General features: G+C 37.9%; 1 protein-coding gene across 2 annotated transcripts in view; it reads right to left on the minus strand.

Moving 5' to 3' along the window:
* The window catches only part of LOC131032721 (MICOS complex subunit MIC60, mitochondrial), a 106,014-nt gene that overhangs the window by 49,000 nt on the left and 31,718 nt on the right, over window positions 1–25,296 (minus strand). The window contains exons 2-5 of one of the 2 annotated variants that reach the window (XM_057963753.2): window positions 24,074–24,976; window positions 18,151–18,288; window positions 17,384–17,524; window positions 17,129–17,206 (exon numbers count right to left, since the gene is read on the minus strand). In XM_057963753.2, coding sequence (XP_057819736.2) covers window positions 17,129–17,206; window positions 17,384–17,524; window positions 18,151–18,288; window positions 24,074–24,976 — 1,260 coding nt within the window. The remainder of the gene's footprint in view (window positions 1–17,128; window positions 17,207–17,383; window positions 17,525–18,150; window positions 18,289–24,073; window positions 24,977–25,296) is intronic. The other variant, XM_057963754.2, reaches the window with a different exon arrangement.

The following is a 25,296-nucleotide window of genomic DNA, read 5'->3' on the forward strand; positions in this document are numbered from 1 at the left end:
CTGGCAAAGCCTTTCTTTGTCATCTTGTGGTAGAATGAGGTCTTGAGGCTAACTTGAACTCCTTGAACACCCCTAGTCTTCCAACGCTTCAAAGCACCTTGAGTCCTCCCTTTTTGCATGTGGAACATCCTTGATGATGATGGACTGGAAGAGGTTGTCCTTGCCCTGGCCTGGTCTTCTTCCATCTGCAAAACCAACCAAAAGATGATTAAGGACACATAATGAATTCATTCTAACATAGCATTTCCTACCTTAAATCATCAACAAGAAGACATTAAAATGAAGTTTGCTCAAGATTCTCCCCAAGGACAGGCCCTATAAGAATTTCGCTCTGGACCCTTTGGAAGGGTCAGGAGCGAAATTTGCATTCCTGGCCTAAATTCTTCTCACTTTGTGACCATGCTTGCTTAGATGCATGCCTAAGGATCCCTTTAATCTCAACCAATACCAAGTTTGAGGTAAAATTGGAGCAAGATGGAGTCTTTAAGGATTTCGCTCTGGACCCTCTGGAAGGGTCAGGAGCGAAATTCTTGTTTAGGCTCAAGTTCTATCACTTCTGCGCTCCAAAATGTCTTCCAAGGCAAGCATACACTAGTCTTCTCTCCACCAAGGCCTGGGAATCCATCTCTTGACCTTTATCATGAGCAAATTAGGTGAAATTGAGAATTTCGCTCTGGCCCCTTTGGAAGGGTCAGGAGCGAAATCCTTGACTTGCTTGTTTTCCTTCACCTAAGTCTACTCTTTTCATTTTTCATACCAGGACTTCCATTTTTGAATCCCTCTCTCAACATGACAAAACTTGCTTGACCCTCAAAATGGCTAGAAAGGAGAATTTCGCTAAGAATCATGGCCAGGGACAGGACCTATTTAGGATTTCGCTCTGGACCCTTCAGAAGGGTCAGGAGCGAAATCCTTGTCCTAGCTCAAAATCTTTGTTTTTGGTGGCCAAAATCCATCCAAGGGCAATCCTAGGGGCATCTCCCAACTTCACTCACCTTGGTTTAGGCTTGGATTGGCACAAATTTTGGAAGATAGAATAGGTTTTAGGATTTTCGATCTGGACCCTTTGGAAGGGCCAGGAGCGAAATCCTTGCTCTTGAGCTCATTCCTTCATTCTTCCACTTCAATTCACCTCAAAGGTCAAGGAAACGTTACTCCATTCCTCTCTAGGCCATAAAAACCAAAAGTTTGACTTGTTTTGAAGGGGAAATAGGTGATCTTAGGAATTTCGCTTGGACCCTTTGGAAGGGTCAGGATGGAAATCCTAGTTTTTGCTTAATTCCTTCACGTTTGGTGATCATAAGAAACTCAAAACCATGCCTAAGGACCTCTTCAATCTTGATCCACACTTGGCTAGACACAAAACTGAGAGGAAAAGATAGATTTTAGGAATTTCGCTCTGGACCCTTTGGAAGGGTCAGGAGCGAAATTTCTATTTTAGGCTAAAATCCTTCACTCCTTCACTTTTAGTCACTCCTTAAGGCAAAAACATGTCAATCCACTTTCCAACATGCCTTAGAAACTAAGAACTTGGTCTAAACAAGGAAGAAAATGAGGTCTATGGAGATTTTCGCTTTGGACCCTTTGGAAGGGTCACGAGCGAAATCCATGTTCTTGGTTGGCTTCACACTTCCTTCATCCAATCCTCCTTCAAACTTGATCAAATTCAAGCTCCTTTCACCACATTCAAGTGAATTTGCCATCTACTTAGCTCAAAACAAGGTCCTCCTAGTGCTTAAGGCAAAAAGGAAGGTCAAATTGAGGATTTCGCTCTGGACCCTTTAGAAGGGTCAGGAGCAAAATTTTCCTTCTAGGTTGATTTCCACCACTTCATCACCTCAAACCTCCTCTCAAAGACATATGCATCAAAGTCTTCCCATCAAGCCTTGGAAGTCAACAAACTTGGTCATATCAAAGAGCAAAGTGGAGGAAAAGTGGATTTCGCTCTGGACCCTTTGGAAGGGTCAAGAGCGAAATTGAAATTCGCTTTGGACCCTTTGGAAGGGTCAGGAGCGAAATTTGACATTTTGGTCTCTTCGTCAGGATTCACATATGGAATATAACATTTAAGTAAAAGTGACATTTCCTTATATCTTTCTTCTTTCTTATACTTTAAGTTATATTCCATATATACTGTCAGGATATTTGAGAGTGGTTTCGGACCTCCAGAAGTTATAATGCAAAATCTAGTTTTTGGAGTATTCTTCAATTTTCCAGACAATCAAATTACAAGATCAGGATGACATTCCAGACTTAGCCAAATTTCAGGACATTTGAAGATCAAGATGACATTCCAAACTTCATCACTCACCAATTTGACTTAACTCAAACCTTCAAAGATGATATTCACTCACCAAGCTTCATTGACCTCCTCAAACTCAAACAAGACACAATTAGCAACAAGAGCAAAACTTTGTCCTAAGGAAGACTTTCAAAGATGACCCTAACTCGAAGCATCCAGTGACTCACCTTTAGCTAACACAAAGCATGCTATCTTAGTGATCCCTCTAGCAACACTCAGCATACAAAGGCTAATAGACAAAACCCTAAAAGACCTAGAAAGACAAACCCCATAAAGCAAAAAGTAGGGGTCCCCATTTACAATGGGGCGATGTGTGAATACATGACAACATGGGTATGGCTAGGTTGCTTGCATGTACAAGTCAAGTGCATGCACTTCCCTACACTCCCAGACTGACATACAGGGATCATGATCACTCTTGTAACCATTTTTTCTATATAAAGGTTGTTAAGCCTCATTATAAAGGGTTCTCTCCCTGCTAGCTTGAGCTATTCCATGCTCTCCCACTTCTCTTGTATTTATCTTGCATTTGTGCAGCTGTATGTTTGGCCATTGGTCTTATAATTAATTGAAATCACCATTCTTGCCTACTTTCAACTTATGTATTTTGTGTATGTTTCCTTACCTTCATCATAGGTGTATGTTTTGTGGTTCTTCTCTCATATATGTTATGTTAAATTTATTTCTGAGTGTGACTTGTGGGAAACTTCTCCCCTCTTAGCATTCAGTGAATTCTAACCTTCATACATGGGGTCACTCATACAACTGAAGTTTGTGCATCTCCTGGGTGTTTCAGATGATTTTTTTTGTCATTTCGGGTAGGGAGAGGAACAATCTCTTCTTGGTGCATCACCTCCTTTTATTTCAAGCATTTCTCTCTTCCCTTTACCTCTGCAATTTGTTAGGATAGGCCTAGGAGTTAGTTTTGAAGTGTTGAGTTGGTTCAACACCTGCACCTAGATTGAGAAGGAAGTCGGCCTTCTCCGGAGATTCAACCCCCTTGTGCAAGGTTCCACACTTCGGGGTTGTTTCCATGTTTCACAAGGTTGTTGAGTTAATAGCTCAGCAATGGTGCAAGCTTTTGTGATAACAATACCCACCAAACTTGCCCCTCGTGCAAGACAAACCCACAAAGAATTGACGAGACTGAAATGTCCCCTTTTGGGATGTTCCTAATTCTTGCCTCAAACAAATACTACTTCCTCAAATATGATAATAGTTTTATCAAAGATTAAGAATTTATGATAATATTCAAATCAATAAATCATAGTACACTATCAAAATTAATCAAATCATGAATTCTCAGAAAATACATACAAATCTATTGAATTAGAGGTTTTTGTCCTTAGCTTGCCAAAGAGCATAAAAGGGTTTTTGTCCTTCCAACTCTAAGCCCACCTCAAAGGGTTTTTGTCCTCCTTGACCAAAATTTGGATTTTCATCCAAACTTGGTAAGAGCATGAAAGGGTTTTCATCCTTCCAATTCTCATTGACTTGCTAGGGATTTTGTCCTTCCTATCTGCGAGACACTTACTTGAATTCAAAACTAATAACTTGATATATTTGCTAGACTATTGCCGATTTGATGCTTTAAATGAATTGTCATTTAAGAGCATTTCTGGTTTTATTTATTGCTGAATGAATTTCTCACTTGATACTTGATAAAAAAATGAACTTCTAAGTTGATTTGATTTCATGCTCTTGTTGGAGTGGGTAATCCCTAGATTCTGCAACTCCATTGGTATTGTGGTGGCAACATCTGTATCATTGGAAGAAGTTGATTCACATCCCACAAATACCCATCTGTAAGTATGCTATCCTTGCCTTAAATCAATTATATGAATTATATACATCGTATATATGCTCAACATGGTATATGCATAGTTTTCATTTGTATTTGAGTTTTAGGTCATGTCTGTTTTATCAAACTCAATTTCTTCTTAAATGTGCTACACACGTGAACATACACACATACCTAAATACATACATACATACATAGATCTTCCTTGTACAAGAGTCACACCCTTTCTCACACCATCAATACTCTTGAAAAGATAATTTCATTTACTTGCAAATTCACACAACATTTTATTCCTAATTGATTGATTCAGTGCTTGTTTCCTTTATGAATTGATAATTTATTCAATGATTCTCTCAATGCAAGGATTTGCCCTTTATATCCATTTCTCGAAGAAGTCACAACCACCCTTCACAAGAAATAAGTCGCCACCCTTCACAAGAATTGAATTGCCACCCCTCATTGATGCCATTGAGAATAATAATTTATTTCCAAATTGATTCCTTCATTCCCAATTGATGATTTATGGATTGCTTTATTCCTTCATTGTTTCCTTCCTTCCCCATTGATGATTGATGGATTGATTCATTCCTTTTATACCTTTAGTCCTTCAATAGTCATAACTCTTTATTTGATGCCCTTTGACCATTCATTAAACTTATTAAATTTTAATTTTATATTTTATAATTATACTATATTTTATTTTATTTTATTTTAATTTATTATTATTTGTTATTAAATCCTATTTCAAAAAAGGTCATTACAAAGACCCTGCTTGAACCCACAACAAAACTAATCTAGACCCCAAACCTGGGTCGGGCCAATCTGAGACCCAAGATCCGCAAGGTTCAAACCTGTAAAGAGTTTTTCTTCAAAATCACATTCTAGTAATACTATTATTAGGGTGTTTGGCAACTAAAGGTGGAAGTCCATTGCAATGTTTCTTGAGATTGTATGATTCTATTTAGCCATTGGAGTTCAAAAAAGGTGATACAAGTGTGAGTGTACTAGAGTTTTAATCCTTCATAGCTTCCTTCCTTTCCTTCTGCATTCCTTCACAATTGATGATTGATGGATTGATTCATTCCTTTTATACCTTTAATCCTTCAATAGTCATAACTATTTATTTGATGGCCTTTGACCATTCATTAAACTTAATAAATTTTAATTTTATATTTTATAATTATATTATATTTTATTATTATTATTTATATTTTAATTTATTATTATTTATTATTAAATACTATTTCAAAAAAGGGTGTTACAAAGACCCTGAACCCACAGCAAAACCAATCTAGACCACAAACATGGGTCATGCCAAACCAAGACCCAAGCTCCACAAGGGTCGGACCGATAAAGAGCTTTTCTTCAAAATCACATTCTAGTAATACTTTTCTTAGGGTGTTTGGCAACTAAAGGTGGAAGTCCATTGCAATGTTTCTTGAGATTATATGATTGTATTTAGCCATTAGAGTTCAAAAATGACTGGTACAAGTGTGAGTGTGCTAGAGTTTTTCCCCAAATTGGATCACTCCAATATAAATTTCTTGAGTTACCTTTTGCTTGTGCTGTATTTTCTCATTTACTTGTTTCATGATATATTCTTGCAAGTTGTTAACAACTAATACAAGTGGAGATGGATAGTCCAAATGTTTTATTTCCTTATTTAATGAACATATGATATTTCTGAACCAAAGCCTTCCATGTTGTCTAATTCAAGCATAGAACTTGTGAGCAACAAACTAATGAAAGGCAAATTCAGTTAGTGAATTGTGCAATGGAATATCCATGCTATTTACAAATCAAATATGGCTATTATTTGGTAGAGAGAAAAGTACAGCAACTAGACATCTTGTGGCATATACCAACCTCTCAAATTTTGTGAAGGAATGTGATGCAGAACAAACTCCTGAGTATTGCCAGACCGACGAAATATGCAGTTAATAACTCAAAACTCCAACTCCATTACAAGTCACACAAGTCACTAAGAATAGAAATCGATTACAACCCACTTTGTAAACAAACTTGATTTAGAACATTTAATACTATCAAAATTACTGAGTTTGCCAAGAAACAATACATTCAACACTATCTGCAATATATCAGTTCAATTCTTTGCACATTCCATTATTTATATATTCATTTGCTTACAACACACCTCTTCACCACAAAGTTTCCTCTGTTTATTCGTTGCTTGATCTGACGTTGAATTACTGCAACTTCTACTATCCTTGCCACACCCTTCTCCCTGTCTTTCTTCCTGCACAGCAGCTATTCCTCTTTTGGCACCTATTCTTTCCCTTATCTTTGTGCCCAATTCATACAATAGTATATCAACACCCCTGCAATGCACAGTTTTAATTCTGCAATGAAAACTATTTAGGTATTGTGCAGGTTCCTCTTCTTCTTCCTACACCTTTCACACTTCCTCTTCCTCTGACTTCTCTGTTCAGCGATCACTCTTTGCTATCCTCCTTACTCTCACCTTGGGCTGTCCATTCTTTCCATCCTACATGTGGCTCTTCATTATTTTGAAAGCCCCCCTCGTACTTTCTTACGCAGTCACTTTCTTTTAAAATCTACAAATTGAATTCCCCTCTTTCTGTGTGACTCTTCTATTTGTATTCCAATACATACCTCTTCATCTCCACACCCCTTCCCTTGCTTTCTCAATGCTGGCTTTTGTCTTTTCCCTCCCCAATCTAGCACAAATCTCTCTTTTAAATTCTGCTCTATTTTTGCACCCATACCTTCAATCTCCGACTCATATTATGCTTACTTTTTTGTCTTCAATTTCCAGCAAAGACTAATAAGATGCCTAACACTAAAGTGATGCAAGATCATTTTGTTGCCCCCCGCTCTCTTTTTGCCTTGGCCTACACAAGGGGGCTCTTCAAACACATCAAATTGGAAACTTTGAAGCTCAGGTATATTGTCAAGTTGAGCAACCAAAATACAGGCGCCATGACCAACATGTTGTCGCTCAACGTCATCAAACTTAGTATGTTGGTCCCAAGTGAAACACTCAATCTCAGGCACATCATCCCTAATGCCAAAAGAAACATCTTCACCTTGAATGAAGACTTCATATTCAACATCACCACTTTCAGGGAAAGGGGAGAACCAGCATACATCATAATCACATGTGCTGATATCCAACTTATCAGCACAAATCTCAGGTTTATGAGACACCTCACAAGAAGACCTAAAATCTTCAAATTGTCTCTTTGTTTTTGTTTCTTCCTCCTGGCAACATAAAGCAACAACCTCAGGTTCATGGCATGACGATCCATCCGCCATGCAATCTACAGCAAAAACATTACCCCCTGTGTGCTCCTCAAAATTAGCTTGTAGCTCCAGAGCTACCACCGGGGGAGGTGTAGACATATCCTGCTCCTCATGATCAATAAAGAAAGGAAGATTGTTAAATGCGAGGACAGTGTCCTCCACTTTACCTTCACACTCCTCTTGTTCAATGACCTGCTGCTACAACTGATTATTCTCAATATCCTCCTGCAGCATCGCCGATTCTTCCTCCTTTAGAGCATATGAAGACTCACCAATGGCTGATTGAACCCCTTCGTCAAGATGAGGATGGGAACCATCCGTCCTCCATACGACAGGTCTGCCCTTAAAAAGCGAGAGAGAATCAAGAAAGGGCCTACGATATCTTCTTGAGTGTTGCCTATCTGTAAATTTGGTTGTACTACTTGATTCAATCCTTCATGTGGCAACACCATCGTGATTCATGATTATGCTTGGAATGTATTCTTCCCCAAAATTTTCGGACTTCGGAAACTAGGGCCCTCCTTCTAGCGCCAATTTTGTTGACGTGTATTTTGTACACAATCATACACAGAATAAAATACCCAAAGGCATCTTATCCTCTCTTGAATAAAGTCGCTAACTGCTGAAGATTTCGCAAGAAGGATCAGTTAGGATGACTCCAATGTTCTTTTTAGTAGGGTCTCTATGTGTGGATAAGCACCAGTGGTCGTTGTGATTGCTGTGTCATCAAGGGGCCTTACGTTGCCGAAGATTTTGCTAAACTAAACAAGCTTTTCAAAAATATCAAAAGGATAGGGTTTGCAAGAGGTCTAATCTAGTCTAACCCTAAGAATGACTCAATGTGGACAAGACTTGGTGAGATTCTACCAATTTCAATATTGCCATAAATTAACAACTCAATTGAAATTGATGCGATCTTCTAAGGTAACAAATGATTTTTCAATACATCAAAGACCAAGGACACTACCACGAAGGTACATATCCAAGATACAACAATGATTGAAGGTTTAAACGATTCAAATATCTCCAGTCGACCACGCAAGGCGTTCCTACAATCAGCAAGAAGCTAGTGGTTTGGAAAACGAATCCTACCAAAGATCAAGTCCAACACTTTGTCCTTCGAATTAACACACTACTTCGATTGAGAATGATTCAAGGAAAAATGAACAACCATGAAGATAACCAAGAGAATTGCAACAAAACACCATAACTTCAATATTTCATTGATCTCAAAGCCATCATATACAACAATTGTTTGAATTCTTTCTTCAAAACTCAATCTTGCTACAAAAGTAAATTGCTTCTAAACTCTAATCTCTCAATAATTTCTAACTTCTCTATAACTTCTAGTTTTTTTTTTCTTTTCTAATGACAAAATGAAATGAAATGAGGGTATAAATAGCATCCTCAATTACAATGAACGGTCCAGATCAAAAAGCAGATCAATGGCCAAGATTATGACACCTAAACCCTAATTAGGGTTTTATTACAAAAGTTCCCCTTTTATTGCACAACATTAAATGCATAGCCAATTATTAAATTTGGCACGAAAATCTAGGAGACATAAACCAATGACAACTAAGGTGCCATGTCATCTATAATAACCTCTCATCTAGAATCTTATTCCCTTTCCAATGCTCCTTTTTAGCATATGCAATGAATCTAGACACGATTCCTTCGATTTCAGCAATTGGAATCTCGGGAAGATTCTTCATTCTTTCTTCCAAGTGGATGACCTGATCAAATGCCTCGAGAAGAGTAGCGTCCCATTCAGGTTCAAGTTCCTTAGTTTTCTCAATCAGGAGCATGGTAGCAAACATCTGGTCATGTTGCTCATCTATGATATTAGCGTCCTTGCAAAAGATAACCTTGATTCTATCCTCCAATTCCTGCAAATCCACATCTGTCTCAACTTCAATCCTCCTGCCAAGAATAGTACGTAGTACCTCAAATATTCTGTCCTGGATCGGGTTGATAACCTCCTCAACATGGCTACATCTAGTACTGATGTCCTCGAAGAGAACTCCCTTCATCTGGAGTAAGGTTGACCACTGAAGTAAACTGTGAGGTCCTCCATCCATGATCTTTTCCTGTGCTAAGACCTTCCTCGATGTTTGTCTGATTACTCGCAAGACAGGAATGATAACCTCTTTGGTATGAGCAAAAGCAGCTACTGTTATCATCAAGTTGTGGATAATCTCAAGAACCTGGATAGCCCTATGAATAGTCTTCATCATCCTTGTTGTAAATTCTACGGCAACTGTATGAGATTTGTCCATCCAAGTACTCATACGCTGGACCATACTCCTGAATCTCTCTGCCTCACCAATTGATTGAAGGGGAAGTGCCTATATGGGTGATCTTGCTGGATCCTGATGTCCTAAAGGTTGATTGATATGACTGAAATATGTTCTCCATGCACCAACCTCTCTCTCAAGCTTCCTATTCTTCTCCATTTCTTCCCTAAGCTTGTCTTTCAAGGCCTCAAATGAATCGGTGGCATCATCAAGTGTCTGCTCGGCTGTGGATGGACCTAGCTCAAATGTCTCTATATCATATTCCTCTGCTAAGATCTCACCTTCATATTTGTCCACTGCCGGCGTAGCTATCTGCAACTTTCTGGATCCAGTCTCATCTCTAATCATCTTGGACATCTTGGTAGCCTTCCTCTTTTCTGTCACTTCCTGGGAATGTCCGACAAGGCTCTCCAAATCAATTACATTGTCTTCGTCCTCAATCACGATCACCCTAGTTAATCTTTCCTTCAACCAATCTGGGATGGCAGATCTTGTCTCTTTAACCTGTATTTCCTTGAGCAATTCTTCTTCTCTGGGAGGAGATGTTACTTCATTATCTTCCCCATCTTCATGCAACTCATTGTCTTGAAGAGATCCACCTGGTGCCTATCCTTCTTTATCATTCTGTACCATTGACTCCATAGAATCTTCCACTTCAAGTGTCCTCTTCTCTTGTCGAGAAGATGTGCCGGATGAACGATCTCGGTTGGCCCCTTGCTTCTTCTTGGAAGATTCTTTCTTCTCAGGTCTCTCTTTTCTCTTCGAGCCTCTTGGATGGAGATCGCCTTCACTTGCACTTCGAAGGTTGCCTTCACTTGCATTTCTGGGATTAGGATTACCTTCGCTTACACTAGCTCCACCTTCGGCTGGTTTCTCTTCCAAAGTGAAAGTCATAGCTATGCCTTGCTCTCTCAACTTCTGATGCTGCACATCAACCCATCTGCGAGTGCAAGACAAGACTGGAGCCATCAAAGCATCTAGATCCACGACCTCGGGCTCATTCCAGTCTAACCTTACTGATTTGCTTTCTCGGTCATAGGATGACTGGAGATGTCTGCCACTGTCCTGAGCTTGGTCGGCCACTCTGTAAATTTTGCATTTCCTGATGAGATCCAAAGGCAATCTAGAATGCATCTTTCTTGTCACTTCAAGATCGTCTAGGAGATTCATCATAAAATCTTCTATCTGAAATTCATGCTTAAACTTCCTACCGACTGTCTCCTCTATATATCCATGTGGATCAAAGCTTTCTCTCAAAGCAAAGAATGAAAAAGAATACAAAGCTAACTCCTTCTCTGCGTCATCCATGGCTAAAGCATTAGGACATACCTCAACTGAATTGCCTAAGATGATAGGTAAAGGAACTCCATTTCCATGTCTGTGTTTGAATGCCTTCGCATAAGCTGCCAACTGTCTCGTTACCTCAAGTAACACTACTCTGTCTGTTGGATATCTCGGCAACATGTGTGGAGGTGAAGGACATCCATGAACTTTGATATAAGTAAACTTCGGAAATTGGATAAACCAAGCACCGTACCTCTTTACTAGTTCCTGTGCATCCTGAGATAATCTGTTGTGAATCCCGCCTTGCAACGTCCTCATGATGTTCATTGTGAAGGTATCATTAACTAACTTGTAGTTACTTCCTGGCGGATGATGCAAGTGGACATAGGAATCACAAACCCTGACCTCGCCGGGTCCTCTTCCAATCACTCCTCTGTGAGGTAGTCCTGCGTACTCAAAGCTCCTGATTAAGGCATATATGACGTATGAACTCATGTGGAAGGACTTGGTAGCCTTGAGTCTCCTTAACTGTACGTCCAAGCAATGGCTAATCATTCTAGCCCAATGAATTGTTCCTTTTCCCTGAACTATCACCTGGATAAAGTAGAACATCCACCTCTCAAAGTAGAAGGCTTGAGGAGCTCCCGTGACTCGGTTGAGCATTGTAATCAAATCTCTGTACTCCTCCTGGAAATCGATCCTATGTGGTGTGTTCGGGATCTTGCTCAGGCGAGGACGACTCTTGAGTAACCAGTTCTTGTTGATGATGCTTAAGCAAGCATCTGGATCATCTTCGTACATGGACCTGGCTCCTTCTATGCTCTTGTAGACCATATCTCTGTGCTCTGGAAGATGGAAAGCCTCACTTATAGCTTCCTCTGAAAGATACGCCAAAGTGTTTCCTTCCTTGGACACGATCGTTCTGGACTGAGGATCATAATGACGAGCACACTCGATCATCAACTCATGGCACTGTACTGCTGGAGGGAAGCCGGCCGCCTTAATGATGCCACTTTCAATTATCCTCCTGGCGACAGGTGATGGCTTGCCAATGTAAGGGACCTCTCGAAACTTCTTCGTACTGAAGTTACCCAAGTTGGTATCTCCAATGTTGCTCCACTTAGACACGATCTTGGTCTCCACTTCTTCGGTCTTTTGATCTTCCTTCATGAGAGCTGGACGACTGGTGGATGCTCCCGCCTTCGGGGTCGCCATACCTACACAACATTTCATAATAAGAAACTAGATTTTGCAATGTATAACATAGATTAGATTAATTTTAGGAAACTTCATGATAAGTCCTTGAGTTATCATTTCCCAAAAAACGATTGAGCTATTGAAATTCAAATTTTCAAAATTCAAAACTTAAGGCTATGACGATCAAAATTCAAAACAAGAGAGAAAGGAAGATTTCGCCATACCTTGCTTGAGAGTTTAACTCTAAAAAGCAAAATGAAGAAAATTGCCTAGGCAAAAATTAATTTGAAGCTTTCCCACGTGATCTCTCTTCAAATGAACGTCCTCTTTAGTAATTCGCCACCTTTGGAAGGGGTCTTCAATGTCTTGATGATAGCAAATTCGCCTCACCTCCAATCCAAGTTCGTATTCCTCTTTGATGATATTCGCACCACTTTGAATAGAAACTCGCACTTCTCCTTTATGAAATTCGCTCCACTTTGAACACAATTCGCACCTCTCCAAATCGCATGTGAAGGATATTTGAATAATGATTTGAAAATGAAATAAACTCCCCCCCTTTATAGGCGCTTACCTCATGCATTACCTTAGGCCGACTTGGTAATTAAAAGATAATTAAAAGCAATTTTAATAAAAAAACCAATGGCCGACTTTGTAAATAATTGAGAGTTAAAACACAAGCGCCCCAATTTGATTTTTATTTAAATTAATAATTAATTAATTAATGCCTTTGCAATTAATTTTTCGATTTTTAAAGGCAAGAAATAATTAATTAAATGCTCACGCGCAAATTTTAAATGCTAACTTTTAATTGAATTTATCGATTTTTAGCATTTAATAAAATTCAAAAAAATGTTTTAGCGCCAAAATTTGGAGAGGTGGAAAGATACAAACCATATCGCTCTGGTCCCTGGGAGAGGGACAGGAGTGAATTACCATCTTAGCCTTGATTCCTTTACCTTTTACGTTCAAAATCTTCATCTTTACGTTGAAACTGGCATTTCTGAAAAGAACCTTGTGCTTGATTGATTTGATTTCGTAGACGAATGCCCTTTGTGACCATTATCGCCCTGGTCCCTTGGTGAGGGACAGGAGCGAACCTTGTGTTTTCTCCTTGATCCCAACTTCTTCGATTACCAATCTTCATCATATGGCAAGCAATGACGTTATCCCTTGGGTTCACGCTTACTTTATTCGTCCTTAACAAGGCATTTTGATGTTTGAATGGTTTTCGCCCTGGTCCCTTGGTGAGGGACAGGAGCGAACTTTATGCTCTAGCCAAAATTCATCATCTTTTAATCTTTGCTTCTTGTTCATTGCCTTCCAAATGATATCTTCGACCCAATATAATCTTGCTTTGACATGATCTTCGAAGGAAAATGAGTGTTTTAATGAAAATCGCCCTGGTCCTTGCCTGAAGGACAGGAGCGATTTAGTATTCTGGGGTCATCTTTGTTTCCATCGACTTGCAATCACCTTCACAACGTAGAATGAGGTCCTTTGATCTTTATTGAGCACTCGAAACGTGATCAACATCCAAAACTTAAGCCTCCATAGAAATTTCGCTCTGGTCCTTGACTGAGGGACAGGAGCCAACTAGGGCATTTAGTGCAAAATCTTCATCATATTGACTTGCAATTATCTTCAAGGCGCAAAATGATGTTCCTTACTTCCTTTCAAACACTTGAAATGTGAATGGCAACCCAAATTTGGCCTCATTTGAACATTTTCGCTCTGGTCCCTTGGAGAGGGATAGGAGCGAATTTGGGTATTTGAGTGTAAATCCTTCATCCTTGGTGGTCCTTGCAACTTCATTCTTCGTTGAGACATCTCAAAACGTCCTTGCCACCCTGTATCCTGACTTGGAGTGATTTAAACTTGAGTGGAAGGCAAGATAACTAACATTTCGCCCTGGTCCCTGGCTGAGGGACAGGAGCGAATTTTCACTTGTAGGCTCCATCACACTTCGCTAACTTCCAAAATTATCTTCAATGGTCTTGTAGTACCCCCTTTCATTCATCTTTGCCTTGGAGTTTGTTCAAACTTGGCGAGAAATTGACCTAAGGCAAAAATCGCTCTGGTCCCTGACTGAGGGACAGGAGCGCCTAGGCCAATTTGAGTCTCCTATTGATGTCTTGTAATCTTCAATTTATCTTCAACGGGTTCATTTCATCCTCCTTTCTTGCTTCAAAATTAATGTTCACTTGATCTTTGCTCAAATTTTGCCTTATGAGGAATTTCGCTCTGGTCCCTGGGAGAGGGACGGGAGCTACCACTGATTTTCGCCCTGGTCCCTGGCTGAGGGACAGGAGCGATTTAGCTTCAAAGTCATGTTTTCCTCATGTTTGCGCTTTCAACTTATATTCAACTGATGAAACATATCTCCTTGGTTCTCCTCAAATCGCCAAATTGTTTAAATCCTGCAAGGACAAGGCAATGTTTGATTTTGAGCTCCGGTCCTTCACTGAGGGACAATAGCGATTTTTACTCCTGGCACATTTTTGTCTTTGCGAAATTCTTCAAATTATATTCAATGGAAAGATCATGCCTCCCTTTACCACTTCTACTCTGAAATTCGTTTGGATCCTGCAAGGACAGTAAGATTTTGAGAAACGAGCTCCGGTCCTTCACTGAGGGACAGGAGCGATTTTGCTCCTACAGGCCAAAATATCAAGATTTTGGGAGTTTAATCACTTCACAAGGCAAAAACAAGTCATTTCTAATGCCCGGGATCAATTATCAAAATTTTCAAAATTTGGTCAAAACTACTCAATCGGACGAAAATCAAACACTCATCATCAACACTTAGACAAATTTTCAGAGTGGCACTCAAAATCCCAATTGAAACTAGACCAACTTACTTAGCAACTGGCGAATTCACTTTATTTCCAAAATTGCATCCCTCGGGAGGAAGCTCTCAAATTCAAAATTGGACTGGACTCTGGCTTGAAAACACAGTAACAGAAACCCTAAGGCTTGACCCTGGTCCAGACAACTAACAAACTAAACCAAAACCCTAAAAAGCAAAGCGAAAGGCGAGCAAAAACAAGCAAAAAAAAGAGGGGGTCCCCATTTAAATGGGGCGATGTGTGAAATGGTCACAACAGGTTCCGAGGTTGAGGAAGAGAAGACTTGGAAACTTGGGAACCTGGGGGTTCTGGAGTTTCGGGAAAGAGGACTTAAGAACTTGGGAACCTGGGGGTTCTGGAGTTCCGAGGTTGAGGACTTAGGAACTTGGGAACCTGGGGTTTCGGAGTTGAGGAAGAGAAGACTTAGGAACTTGGGAACCTGGGGGTTCCGGAGTTCCGAGGTTGAGGAAGAGAAGACTTAGGAACTTGGGAACCTGGGGGTTCTGGAGTTCCGAGGTTGAGGACTTAGGAACTTGGGAACCTAGGGGTTCCGAAGTTTAAGGGTTGAGGAGTTGGGAACTTGGGAACTTGGGAGTTCCAGGGTTCTGAGGTTGAGGACTTAGCAACTTGGGAACCTGGGAGTTCCGGAGTTCCGGGGTTGAGGAAGAGAAGACTTAGGAACTTGGGAACTTGGGAGTTCCGGAGTTCCGACAAGACAACACTTCATACTTCATGATTCTATTGTTTCCTCTTTGATCAACTGGGGCAGCGCTGGTCCATGGAACATATCTCTGATCGGTTCTCATTGATGGACCAAGGGTGTCATAAAATGACAACAATAACCTAAAGACTTGATAACCCATGCTCATTCGACCATAAGTAACCCAAGAGTGTGTCGAAGCATGCATGGATGACTTGACCTTCTATCAAGTTATTAATGTGAACCACTTGTGCATAATGGTGTCAAATGAAGACACACGTCAACACATAAAAAATTGCTCCTATACCAAGAAAAATTGTTATAAACGAAGGTATACAATGATCTTACTACATGCATAGTCATTAAAAACCAAAATGAAGTATACAACTGTTGAGATGAACATGAGATGTTGAAGAAACATGCCACAATGACAAATCCTCAATGGATAATTTGAGAAGCCTCCAAGTACCATGCTTGAAAAACTCAAAATCTTGATGTTTCTCCAAGTACCATGCTTAAAGAACTTGAAATCTAAATTATAATATTTCCCCCTATAAGATGGGAGTGGAGAGCTACTTTAAAAGTCAATTAGTGTATTTTGTAAATAGAAAATTGCAAGTTAACTAGTGGACTTTTCTAGTTCCTTTAGTTGTTGTTAGAACATATTAGAACTTTAGGAAAACTTGGTATAGATTATCTAAAATATATGTGAAGCCTCAATAGGACGTTTCCCAATTTTAAGGATTAATTCTATGGGACATACAGAGACACAAAGAAACTTCACCTTAAGTCTTCCTAATATTTGGAGGCATCCCCATATGGATCTCCAAGAATGGGGATCTCCAAGACAAGGACACATTTTTAACACACGAAATGACTACCAAGTAACTATTATTTGTGTATAGGATAACCAAATACAAAAATCAAGTAGAACATTTCATAGAAAATTTGGCCTCCAAATATTCGTATCTAAGAATCTTAAACATTTGGTAAAAAAATGGGCCAATACCATACAGGATTTTGGGGTTTAATTTATGAAGCCATGGACCACAATCAAACAGTCCTAAAAAAGTATGCATACCATCTTTTGGGGAAAAGATTGAAAGCAAGAAGTTCAAACAAAAAAAGTGTAAACTATCAGAGATGAAGAAATGGATAAATAAAAAAGGTGGATTTTCTAATATAGATTGTTCATTGTGAAAGCACAGAAACTAGAGGGACATGAATGTGCAACATTTTAAATCATATGATATGAATAAGCAAAAAAATTAGAAAGAAAATTTGAAATAATTGGGAATTATGATAGTTTTATTATGAAATGATTAATAACCAGACTGAACAGAAAGTAATCACATCACATCACAAAAATAACAAAAGAGAATCAACAAATCTAAACCAGATAAGATTGTTAACCTTTTCTAGACTATCTGCCTCCTCTGCATACATAAGTTCCCTTGCCCTAGCATCCTTCAGCTCCTTTTCATATTTTTCCTGAGACAATTTATGGATGCCATTTATAATCAACAACATAAAATAGATTCAGTATAAGAGATACCTTCAAAATGCAAGCCACATTGGTAAATCAAAAAATACAAGGAGAGCATAAGTTGTGTTAAATCCCAAAGAACAAATAGCAATAAAATTTCAACCACATATTTGTTATCAAACCTTCAGTGTTCGTTTGTACTCCTCATAGATGTGAGCGTCTGATTCAGCTTGTCTCTGTTCAGCTGCATGAATTGCTTCAAGAAAATTGAGAACCAACACACCATCTAACAACTTGTTATCAACGGTCTTTTCCTTTGCATCCTTTAAGTTTAAAAACAAATCACATTACTAGATGAGATACAAAAATTAAATTTGTATCAAGAAATGGAATAATGGAATAAGTATGGTACAAAAATATGCTAAAAACAGCAATCATAATGCACTAAACAAATCACATTACTATAACATATAATAGAATTTAATTTGCATCAAGAAATGGAAAAGGCAAAGTAGAAGAAATGTTAGAAACAAGCAATGGTAAATAACAAATTTGAAAATTCACGTCTGCCTAGGCAAATACAAAGATTTGAGTCAAGCAAGTCAAGCAACAAATTAGTTGAAAGACATTGGCATAGTGCATGGGTAGAGGGTTAGCACTAATGCAGCCACCACCTGGGTTCAAATCCCCACTTGGGCAGGTTCACTCACAGGCTTCATGCCACTGCTGGGCCCACTATTTGCAGGTTTTGCTTGGGGATTAGACCCCCTTGTGTGGTCCCCACCAACTGGTCTAGTATATGCCCAGACTTACCAATAAATAAAATTTAAAGGATACAGATTCCAAATTTTATTTATTGGGGAAAACATTCAGTAAAGCTCACCCACTCATGATCATCAACAAACAATACATTTAAAAGCAGGGTTAAAGGTTCTTGCCATGAGATGACCTCTTTTTGCTCGAAGACAGAATTTGAATCACGATCTTCCTCATTCAACAAACTCTGAGAAGTATGTTCATTTTCCTTCTGCAGAAGATAAGTATCGGACAAGGTGTTCTCTAGTTTTTCATCTTGGGACTCTTCAGCCTGCAATACCAAGAGATCATTAATAACTGAAATGTTTACCCAAAATATTTAAAAATTCCCACTAGGGCTAAGTAATAAAGAAAATGTTTGAATACTAGGCCTCTTTACATTAGCCGTGCAGTATCATTAACTATAAGAACATCCAATATATAATTGACAGATTAATTGAAATATAATACGGCTTCAATAATATTAGCAAAGGAACTTGTGTAGGTATACTTCCAAAAAAAAAAAGAAAATCATATGCATCTTCCAGCTTCTTACTCCAAATCAAAAAATGATCAAGTCAAATTTGACATTGAAGCAGTTGAACATCAAAATTGGCCTTTTTCAGAAATACCGTAAATTCTTTGTTCATAATAAATTCTTACCAAAGAATAGGTGAGTTCAATTTTAGATTACCTCTAGTAAATAAGTTTCCAGCAAATACCAATAAATGCAGCCAAATTGTTCATATTATCAAATCAAATTTCAAATTCTTAACTACCATTTTAAGTTATAGTTGTATTGTTAAATCACTGGCATTGCCACTGGCCCACTACCATTGCTATTATCGTTGTACTATGATTAGGAGCACAATTAGTACTATTTATATATTGCTATTATTGTTATCATTACCACCATGGAACAACATTTCAGAAAAAATCTGCTCCCTGTTTGGTAGAAACAATACATATTCAAAAACTATTTACTAACACTAATTCCATTAATTCCTTATGAAACATTAGTTGATTGTTGTTTGTATGACTTCTTCATGATTTGCATTTAAAATTGTTAATTTGTGCTTGAAAATTAGTTCTTATATGTGCTGTAAATGAAAGAAATTACTGTAAGCATAAATTGTAACAAGCATAAAAGGAAAGGCACCACTAGAATTGAGCATAAAACAAGAGGGTTTTTACTCTACAACTTGTAGCAATTCTTTTGCCACCATCTTGTAGCAATTCTACAAGAGGGTTTTTACTCTACAACTTGCTGCAAATACACACTCAACTGCACACAACTCCTTAGATTACACCTGACCAAAAGCCTTTCAATCTATGTCTGAGAATGAGACAGAGAGAAAGGAATTCATGGATTGTATTAGAATGCCCTCTTAATGGAGTACCATACAATTTTAGATGAGAAGAGGACAGAACAGGAAAACAAAAGATTCAGATGTGTGATAGATATCATTCTCATCTGTTCCCTTCTCCTTTGTCCTATGCAGGAAAAAATGCCCCATATGTCAGTGTAAAATATCCAAATGCACAGCAAAACCATGTGTCACTTTCCAGAGCACCACAAAACTTTAAAAACCATCATAGCACTTTCACAACCACCATGAAACTTCAAAAACAGCCATGACACTTACAAAACTTCCACCCTGTTTGTATGCAGTATTCAATTTTATCTTCTGTTTCAAAAATTCCTTGTTTGATTGTGATGACTCACCTTCCACAATCTTTTTGTGGACCCCACACAACCTTAATTGAGAAGCATGGAAATGTGTCTTGGATAATACTTTCACAACCGCCACAAAACTTTAAAACCCACCATGACACTTCCACAACTGCCAAACACCGAAAGGTAACCATGTTTGCATTCTCTTGTATTCATCTCTTGCTGCCTTTATGCACCATTCAAAGAGCATTTTTGCTCTGCAAATTACTGCAAATACACATTCAACTCCACACAACAGCTTAGAACACACTCAACCAAAAAGAGATCATTCTATGCATAAGAATGAGACAGAGGGAGAGGAATTCATGGATTGTATTAAAATGCCCTCATAATGGAGAAGTATGCAATTTTAGATGAGAAGAGGCCAGAACAAGAAGTCAAAAAGATTCAGATGTGTGAGAGACATCAATCTCAACTGTTCCCCTTATCCTTTGTCCAATGCAAGAATATGTACGCCATACAGCAACGTAAAACTTCCAAATGCACAGCAAAACCATGTCACTTTCAAGACACGACAAAACTTCAAAAAATATCGTAACACTTTCACAAACACCATGATACTTCAAGATCAACCATGACTTTCCAAACTGCCACCGTGTTTGAATGTAGCACTCAATTTTATCTTCTGTTTGAAAAAAAAACCTAGTTTGATTGTGATGACTCGTAAGGTGTCTGGATCACCTAAGAACCTTCCACGACATTTTGTTGACCCGCACACAACCTTATATTGAGAAACATGGATTAAGTGTGTGCTATGAATAACACTTTCACAACTGCCACAGAACATTAAAAACCAACCATGACACTCTCACAACTTCCATGAGAGTACAAAAACAATCATGACACTTTCAAAAAAGTCATAAATCTTCAAAAACATTGACAACCATCAACAAAATCAAAACTGCCACCCTATTTGTTGGTAATGCTCTATTTTTCTATGTTACCCCGAGTTTCCAAGATGGGGATGATAGGGGACGGCGGGACACATTTCCGGGACGGCAATTTTTTTTGCCAAATTTGGGGACAGTGGGGGACGGCAAAGGGGACGGCTATATAAAATATAGGGAAAATTTAAAATATATAGGAAAATTCTAAATGTTCATATGAAAACATGTATAACGCATGCATATATATATTATATTCATATGAAAACATGGATATAGCATGTGTATGATACTATGAAAACATTTTAGAATGTAAATTTTGAACATACAGCATTGTCAATACTCGACATGCAATTATGCATTCATAATTCAGAATTTCAATTCATTCACATTGTCAATATGCATATCATTATAGATATTAAAGAAATAACATACAAAATGTCAAATGCCCAAAGGCTACACTGCTGCCATATAGTTTCATTGTCAATTACGATATGAAAATCAAAATTGTTGCAGCTAGAAATCCAGCACCCGAGGCAAACTAACCCAGCGCATAGCAGAGGTCTGTGGCCAGGTAAGTGCAAAAATAGTTATTGACCCAAGTTGATGTGAGGGAAAATGGTTCTCCCAAGAGAAGGTGTTGCCCCCATAGTTCAGCTTGAACCAGAATTGCTTGAAGACCCATAAGAGGATATTCTTTCTAGATTGACAACTCTGGCTTGGAAATGTAAGAACTTTGCAGAATACATGAGAGTTATTTTAGTGTTAGAGGAAGAAGAAAAAAAGGCCGAAATGCACGATGCCCAACTCCAACTAGCAATCGCAGCGGTAAGAAACCCTGTTCCTCCTGTTAATTAATAGTGCTGCCCTCCAGACCTATGGCTAGTTTAGGTGATATAGAGTCAGGCTCTCTTAACCAGTTTTGTTTTATTTTGAGTAACTGTTTGGTTCTTTTCTTGGAACAGTCCCCTTCAAAGACCCACCAAAGAACATTATTTTAAAAAGACGGTTATCAATTGTTGTCTATTTATGTCAGATAGGACACTGAAGGACGATATAGATATAGTTTTTCTTTTGCTATTTTCGGAACTTTTCAACTTTCTTTTTAATGGACATTCATGGAAGAAATCTGAATGCAACTTCATGAATTATAAACTGAGTTACGGTTGGTGAATTGTGTTATTCTTCTTATGTTGAATACCCCTGCAATTTGGATTACCTTTTCTTGTTATCTTTTGAATAAATTCTGAAATTTACATACCTACATTACTGTGAATATTTAGCTTTGAATGAATGAAGCAATAATGTCTTGGTTCTATAAATATCAACATTTTAGGGTAGAATCTTTGCATTCTATTCAATTATAATTCTGTAAAAATCCCTTTTATCCTTAGAATTTTCGGGTTAAAAGTTTCACCTTTCTTGCTTTTTGGTCAAAAGCATACCCCAAAAGGAACCAAATTACATCATAAGAGGGAGCTATACCTCTAAAATTCAAAGGAAAATTGCTAATTTGATAGCGATTTCTCCAACTGTTAGTTTCTAATCTGTCTCTCATCTTGGGCATTGATGAGTCAGTTTTGAGTTATTTTAGAGACAAATCCATTAACTAACACTCTCCAAAAGTGAATATTTGGTAGAGGAAACTTTGGTAGGAAATGAATCTTATGTTTTATCTCCCTTTTTGACAGCAAATATTTAACCCACTGTTAACACAATCAGCCTAAGAAACTTCTAGCGTATCCTCTTATTTATCTTTTGAAACAAGTAATCAAAATTTCTCATTTGCTTTGAATGAGTCTCTCTCTTTGTTTGGCACTTGCCACGAGACAAGTTTGCACTTGCTTTGACATGCCTTGATGATATAGTTTATGAAACTTTTCTTTTTGAGGGTGGGCATGTCACCAAGAAACAGGATTAAAATGTTGAGAGATCAGCCATCAACAACACAGAATTTTTTTGCAAAGAAACACTCATTGATCATGTGAAGGAACTGTATGAGATATTTAAAAACAAGAATTAGCTATTAAATAAAAAAGAGTAGATGATGAATTTATAAGTATCCTGCTCAGAAATGTGAAGTTGCAATGCTTCAGAAAAAAGAACCAGAGAATGAAATGAGGTGAAAAGCACTTCAACAGATAGATATTTAGTTCAGATATATGCGACATGTAAGAAGAGGGATTTGTGCTCAGCTTAAGGTAACCGTTGAATGAGTCCTAGATAATGTTGAACAATCAAGAATGGAAAAAGACACACCATTAGAAGATAGTGAAACAACATATCAAATATTTAAAAAAGAATTAGCTATTGGATAAGAAAGTTTAGATGATGAATTTGTAAGTATCCTACTCAGAAATGTGAAGCAAGGATGCTTCAGAAAAAAGAAACAGAGAATGAATTGAGATGATAATCACTCCAACAGATAGATATTTAGTTCACATATATCAGACGTGTCCGAAGAGGGATTTGGCTCAGTTTAAAATTTTAAAATTAAGCTCTGAATAAGTCCTAGATAATTATATGTCTCCTGATATGGTTATCTGTCTTTTGATACAGCTCAACTACAGTCAAAGGGACACAACAAAAGAAAAAAGAAAACATTGAACAATCATGGAAAAAGATACACCATCAGACGATTGGAAAACTGTTAGGAATATGGGTTAGAATAATAATGTGTGTTAAGTTAGAGTGAATAAGGTGAAGTGAGTTGTAGTAACAACTCACATAGCTTTTCTAGGCGTAACAAGATTTGGTTGAGATTGTATTTGAGTTGTTTGAAAAACTCTTATAAATAGGGAGTTGTTACTAATATACTATAATGTCGGAGATTAAACTCCTATATAAGTGTGTTATGTGTTATGAATGAGATAGAGATAAAATACAGAAGCAAATTTATTTCATGTGCAAAATTTTCTATTTCATTGACTCATATTTGATATTTCTGATACAAACCACAAGTCTGATCACCCATACACTCATTTTTTGCTCATAATTGAACATTTTTTACCAAATACTTAGATTTCTTCTCTTCTATGTTATATTCTTTTTAGAAATATTAAAAAGACATATATGCCATATTCCATACTTATCATGTCCTAAGCTTCCTATAAACTTGACGACTCCCTATTGTATCCATATCCATGCAACTTGAAAAAATATTCATCATTTATTTTATTTCTCTATCCAATTCTTATGATCAATTATTTACTTAACTAACAAAAAAATCACATTCATAAACTTTTGCATTAATAAATATTAACTCATAACAGACCCCTGAATTCTTAGTGATTCATTAAGATTTTAGCTGACTCATTTCCTGACTCTACATGAGAACAAAGATAAAATTTAGTGCATGCCTTTTCCAATACCTTAGAATTCATTAAGATTTTAGCTGACTCATTTCCTGACTCTACATGAGAACAAAGATAAAATTTAGTGCATGCCTTTTCCAATACCTTAGATGCAGCAATATGATCATGGGGTTCTGCTAAGGTGTCACTATCCTTGCTAGTGTTCAAAGTGTGGCCAGCTACAACTTCCTGCTTTCCATCTTTACTTTCAGCCACCTTGGTCATGTGAGCATTTTCCAAATGCTTCATCTGAAACACATCTTCTGGGGAAGATTTGTACTGGGGCATTGCATCATCTGAAGCTGTATCATCTTTAGTGGTATTCGATGAGTCAATGGTTTTGACTTCTTGCATGTCATCATTCAAGAAAGGCAACACATTTTCAATGTTGCCATTAACTTCATTATCTTTGTGAAATCCAGAATCTTGAGTTGTTCTTTCCTGTTGCATATCCTCTGATTCATCTTGTATTGAATGTACTTCTGGAGATATGTCATTTTGTTTTATTTCCTCTTTGATAACCTGCTCATTTTCCTGGCTAGTGTAATTGGTAGGGACTTCATCAGATTCGTCACTTCTTTTCATTTCCTTCTCTGCAACCTGCTCTTTTTCCTGACTGAAACTGGAACTAGTAAGGTCTTCCTTGCTATGAGTGGAATCCTCAACATTTTGGTGGTCATTATAATCAACATCCGAAGTTTTCACATCACTCTGCTTAATTTCATTATTAAGTAAATCTGTATGTTCTCTTTTGCTTTCATCAGTAAAAATACTTCCCGGCAATCCTACATAAAAAGCTGTAGTAATGGCAGCAACAACAGCTGCACTTCCAAAGAGTAGCTTTAGAGTTTGACTTCTAGAACCTGGGGGAGTACCAGATGGAGCAGAGCCCTGAGACCCAACTGATTGAACAGAACTTGGAGAGTTCTTTCCTGATCCAGAGAGTGGATGTTTTGAACTTTTAGAAGCAGTTGACAAAGCCTCCCTCCAAGAAAAGGCATATGGGTACTGCAAATAATCAATACAAAGGCCATAGTCAGCAGAATCTACATGGTTGAGGAAAAAAAACTTAGAAAATATCAACAATTACTAGTAGAAAAATTCTCTTCATCATGCAGTTTTAACACACTTTATGCAAAAAAATATTTTTTGTTTCAACTTAATACTTCACAAAGCTGTGTTTATATATATATAGCAGGTGAGGATCTTACTGACCTCGGTTAAAACTTTAAATTAAAAACAATTGTCAACAACCAAGTTACATGCCAATAACATTGATACTGCTGGAAAACTACTGAGAGTGATCAAAAATTCACACAATTTTGAGC

This window comes from Cryptomeria japonica, chromosome 5 (genome assembly GCF_030272615.1).
Source record: "Cryptomeria japonica chromosome 5, Sugi_1.0, whole genome shotgun sequence".
In the NCBI taxonomy this organism is placed as follows: domain Eukaryota; kingdom Viridiplantae; phylum Streptophyta; class Pinopsida; order Cupressales; family Cupressaceae; genus Cryptomeria; species Cryptomeria japonica.